Below are 5,120 nucleotides of genomic sequence, written 5' to 3'. Positions count from 1 at the left end.
TCAGTTACCAATTATAAATAATTATGTTTGTTCTCAGAATTATCCAGTCACGACGTATGAACGTTTACACTTAAATCAAAAGTGTATTATTTATTTAAACAAAATTTTAAATATATATATATATATATATATATATATATATTTTTTTTTTTTAACAGGAGATTTAATTGGGTACTTCCGGCCAAATTTTGAATTTTCACCGGAAATGCCCAAACTAAGCTTCTGTTAAAAAATTCTATGAAAATCAAATACATTGTCTCACACCAAAATATCTCAGGAAATGCCCAAACGCAGCCCCTGTTAAAAGCGGAACTCAAAATTCCAATTTTAAAAGGTTCTCCACGGAAGTTACATTTTGGCACACCATAATATATGTATATATATATATATATATATATATATATATATATATATATATATATATATATATATATATATATATATATATATATGCTTCAAAATAGGAATACTAATGACTTAAGCCAGAAATATATTGATTCCCTTTAATAATAATAAATTAAAAAATTTTAATTTCAAACGTCAATCTATACTTATTATTTAATAATAAAACATTACAACTTATCAAATATCAAAAAACTAAAATAAAAAAAATAAAAAGTGATGTAAATAAATATAAATATAAATAAAAATCACAAAACGCTTAAATCACACCCTTTCTTTCGATTAGAAATATGCGCTTCTGCGATTTTCAAAAATTCTGGCCGCTTAAGGAGATTATAAGCCAGTGCAAGCATTTGTAAAGCTATTCGTTGAACAGCTTCAATTCCACAACTAAATAAATCATGGCCTAATTCAAGAGGCGTACCAAAGTCACATTCATCTGCTGCTATTGTTGCAAGCCTTACAACTTCTTCCAATTTACCCAGATATACTTTGACGTCAATACTGTCTGCCTTTTCTATCTGATGTAATAATTTTATTAAGTGACCTTTAATAAAAAGAAAAAAAAAATAATTAATACAATTTTTGTCTACCCATAAATAAAAATATATGCTGTGATAATAATTGCAAAACTTACTGTCAGTTAATGATAACTGTCTATATCCCAATTGTGTTTTTTTATTGTACGGGACAACAACACCAGCACCATGCAAAGTTTTAGTGACGACTTCACGGTTGCGTTTTTGCATGCCAGCTGAATTTTTCTCTAAGCTTATATCATGCGTTTTAGCATAATTTTTCAAGGTTTGTAATACACGAGAAATTTTCCCTTTCTCAAAAGGATTAGCAACTTTCTGACGCTGTTCTATATGAGCCCTAAAATGCAAAAAATTAAAACAAATAGTTATTTAATATATGAGGCAATGCACATTTGTTTTATCAGTTTTGTATGTACATTACTGCACTGAAAATATTTTGTGCCACTGGAATTATTTTATAATCTTTATTGGCTGAATTTTTAGCAATAAAAGTAGGCTGTGCCTTGCTCTCATCACGCCAATATCCATAATGAAGTCCATCTTTATCATTTCCTTTTAAAATAGTCTGAAAAGTACATTAGATTATTGTTAAGTCCAATAATTAAATCGAGCATTAATAATAATAATAATAATAAAATTAAATAATCGAATACCTGAAATTCAGGTGGATCGTAATAGTATCTCCAATGCCGTAAATATTTTTCTTTATCATTGTCAGAGTACGTTTTTATTTTATCCAACAAAACATCATAAGGACCAACAAGATTCAAATCAACACTTCTTAAAGCTGACTGGGGATCATCTTTTGACAATGAGCAACAAAATTCATAAAATTTATAGAAGTCATCTGGCATTTCTACAAGGAATAAGTCTAAGATAATTTTCTTTTTATCAACCACATTGTTTATTCCTGATGATGATACTCCAGAATGTCCCACATTCAAATCTTTATCTGAGTTTGCAGAATTATCAATGGGTTTTTGAATGGATGCTTCTTTCATTATTCTTTCAATATCATCCTCATCACACACAAAATCATCATCGTCGGTAGAAGTAGATGGACTTGGTGATATTCTCTGTTTATCTACAACTAGTTCAGATTCATTATGTTTGTTATTCTTGAATTTTTTCGATGATACAGATTCATCACTTTCGTACTCATCATCTATTTTACGTTTTTTACCTTGTTCAGCACAATCTTCAACGACTTGAGCCTAAAAAAAAATTGATAGTAATAAATAAATAAAAATTACAACGTTCTAACGTATTAAATTAATTATAAAAAGCAATCATCGCTTGAAAACTACCATACTTGTTGAATTGTCGGTGGATGCTTGTATTTTTCATGATGTTTTGGATTTTTTTGATAACAACTTGCGCCGTATTGACAAGTAACACGTGGATCATCATTGAATTCTTCAAGTGTATTCTTTGAATTATCATCCATTATCTATTGATATATCTTGCTTATTAATTGATCAAGCCAAACCTATAAAACAAAAAAATAATTGTGTCAAAAGAAATCAATCAATGTCATTTATTAAAAATTTTAATTAATAATTATACTTACTAAAATTATTTGTTGCGTAATAGTAACAATATAATACTAAAACAAATTTTTAAAAACTGTAAAAATATAACGACAACTTATCATAAAAAATTAAACGTAATTATTTTCATTGTCATTGCTACCAGCTAACATGAAATTAAAATAAAAATTCATTCAGTCTTTTACTTTATTCGATTGGTAGAACTGAATATATGAAGCATTTTTAATAAAAATACGACGCGCGGCTTCTATTTGGCGTGATTTCAGCGCAGTTCTGCGGTTTATTATAACTTTACTTAAATAAACAGTTAAATCTTTAGTTTCACTGTCTTACTCGTTTTTAAAATAATATTAAAAATGTTTGCGCAAAAGGTATTAAACATTTCATTTAAACTACCATATACTATATATTTTTAAAATAGTTAATTTTATAGTCATGTCCTTTATTTATTCATATTGATAAATTTACAGGTTATTAGCCGCACGTGCCAGCAAGTAAGCCGATTGATGCCCAAATTTATTTCTAGTTCTGCAGAAGCAAACAGATTAGAAAAAAGTACATCATTTTATTTTTTCAATTTCATAATTAGTTTGATTAATCAAATATTTTTATGCTTTTGCGTGATTCTTCTAATAACACGATAAATGTTAAATGTTTAATCGAATTCTTTCAATGAAATTCAATGTTGCTGATGAGTAGTATTTTTTATTTTTTTCGAATCAAATATTAAATACTTATTCAATATGTCAATATTTAATATTTTAATTTTTAAATATATGTACTTTGTAGATAATACTGAAATCAAAAAACATCTGACAATTTTTAGATTTTTTTTTAGCAAATCAATAACAATACAAAAAAACTACTTTTCAAAATTCGCACTTATAATTTTTTTTATCATAATTTAATTATTATAAAAATGTTTGTCAATTTCAATATCATATTTTGTAGAAGTCTAAAGTGTCCAAATGCTCGTTTTATTTATATACTGATACTGAAAATTGATAGACATCTAACAGTAGTATTTCTGTCAATTACTAGTTCTATGTTGTAAGAAAAATTACTTTAATAGGCATATAAAAAACTTTTGGTGTAATCATACTTTATTTTCTTGAAATTTATTGTTTTTAAAAATAAATAATACTTACTTGATTATTATCAGATTTTTTTCAACTTATATGATGGAAATATTTTTTTGACTAATTTGTTGTCATTTTTATAATTTGCTATTGTAATTTTTCAGCATTAAATCAGGTTTGCTTATTAGGAAGAGTAGGAGGTGAGCCACAAAAAAGAGGAACTGAACAACATCCTGTTGTAGTTTTTTCATTAGCTACCCATACAAACTACAAATATGATGGAGGTTTGTATCAATTTATAAAAAAATTTTTGTTTATTGAAATGGTAAAAAAAAATCCTAATTCTTCCTTTATTTTTTTAGGTGATTATGTACAACGTACTGACTGGCACCGAATTTGTGTATTTAAACCATATTTGCGTGATTCTGTTTACGAAAATTTGAAGAAAGGCCAACGTATTTTGGTAAATGGAAGATTGAGCTACGGTGAAATTAAAGATGATAGTGGAAATCCAAGACCCACAACTGCTGTGATAGCCGATGAGGTTATATTTTTCCAAACACAAAAACCTGGTGAATAGTTTAATTAGAGTTAACAAAAAAAAAGAATCAAGTTTTGTACCAATGTTGTTTCTTACTTTCTTCTTTACGCATTATTTTTTCTAAGATTATGAATTACTGTCTATAGTATGTATTAATATTTTTTAAGAATTATAATAAGTAAAAATCTTGATAATAAAAGGATAAAAATAAAAATTGGTAATAAGTAAATGATTTTATATTTACATCGTTTAGAATAAATCCATAACAATTACAATATAATGAGATTAAAATCTAAAATTTTACAATTGATATATTTTGTCTTTACATGTTAATTCTGTCTTATAATTTATAATTATTTAGAAATATTTTACTTTACTTATTTAATTTATTTTTCACAACGTTTACAATTGATGAAAATTATATACTTTAGTCCTTGCATCTTCACAACAATTATTCTACACTATTTATTTATCTAACGGCATTTCTTTACTTAAAATTGTTATGGCCGTTAATGTATAAATTATATACATTTTTTATATATAAATGAAAAAAAAAAATTTTTTTTTATCTAAACATACATATATATTTTTTATTCTTACACTGGATAATATTATGCTCTTTAACTATAGAACTTATTTTATTTCTAAATCATTCATTTTATCAATTTAATGAATGATAAATATTTTTATTACCTTTTTTTTTTATCTTATAGAGATCACAGTATACAAGAAACCAGATATAAATTTTTTTTTTCCATCGAAATTCATTTCCACTCATTATTCATTATTATTTATTTATATTTAATCAATAATTATCACCTTTAGCGTATTTAGTGGAAAAATACAATCCTATTTATTTATTTTTTCTTCCTATTAATCACCAGTTATAATTTAGTTTATGTTTCAAATCAAGTATGAAATAAAATGACAATTATCTAATTATTTAAAATAGTGACTTACTGAAATTTTCAACGAAACATTCAAAGAGCGAACAAACTCGATTTTGGAA

The 5,120-nt window shown here is 25.5% G+C and overlaps 2 protein-coding genes across 6 annotated transcripts; one reads left to right on the top strand and one right to left on the bottom strand.

The window, feature by feature from the left end:
• Positions 1-595: 595 nt before the first annotated feature.
• Positions 596-2,629, bottom strand: LOC123264892 (histone PARylation factor 1). Of its 5 annotated transcripts, none has more exons than XM_044728436.1 (7): positions 2,512-2,629; positions 2,254-2,430; positions 2,125-2,155; positions 1,595-2,031; positions 1,358-1,506; positions 1,040-1,278; positions 596-949 (listed from the first exon to the last, which is right to left on the bottom strand). In XM_044728436.1, the coding sequence occupies exons 2-7, from the start codon at positions 2,386-2,388 to the stop codon at positions 651-653; spliced, it is 1,290 nt and encodes a 429-aa protein (XP_044584371.1). In that variant the 5' UTR covers positions 2,389-2,430; positions 2,512-2,629; the 3' UTR covers positions 596-650. The 5 variants fall into 5 exon arrangements, with proteins under 5 accessions (XP_044584371.1, XP_044584379.1, XP_044584348.1 ...); XM_044728444.1 differs by having other exon boundaries at positions 2,125-2,156; positions 2,267-2,430; XM_044728413.1 differs by having other exon boundaries at positions 1,595-2,155.
• An 82-nt stretch (positions 2,630-2,711) lies between these two features.
• On the top strand, positions 2,712-4,190 carry LOC123264921 (single-stranded DNA-binding protein, mitochondrial). The gene is made up of 4 exons (XM_044728456.1): positions 2,712-2,862; positions 2,962-3,046; positions 3,735-3,854; positions 3,933-4,190. The coding sequence occupies exons 1-4, from the start codon at positions 2,848-2,850 to the stop codon at positions 4,148-4,150; spliced, it is 438 nt and encodes a 145-aa protein (XP_044584391.1). The 5' UTR covers positions 2,712-2,847; the 3' UTR covers positions 4,151-4,190.
• Positions 4,191-5,120: the final 930 nt, after the last annotated feature.

The sequence above is a fragment of the Cotesia glomerata genome, linkage group LG1 (assembly GCF_020080835.1).
Source record: "Cotesia glomerata isolate CgM1 linkage group LG1, MPM_Cglom_v2.3, whole genome shotgun sequence".
NCBI classification, from domain to species: Eukaryota; Metazoa; Arthropoda; class Insecta; order Hymenoptera; family Braconidae; genus Cotesia; species Cotesia glomerata.
The sequence above is the reverse complement of the archived record's forward strand: the minus strand, read 5'-3'. Positions and strand labels throughout refer to the sequence as shown.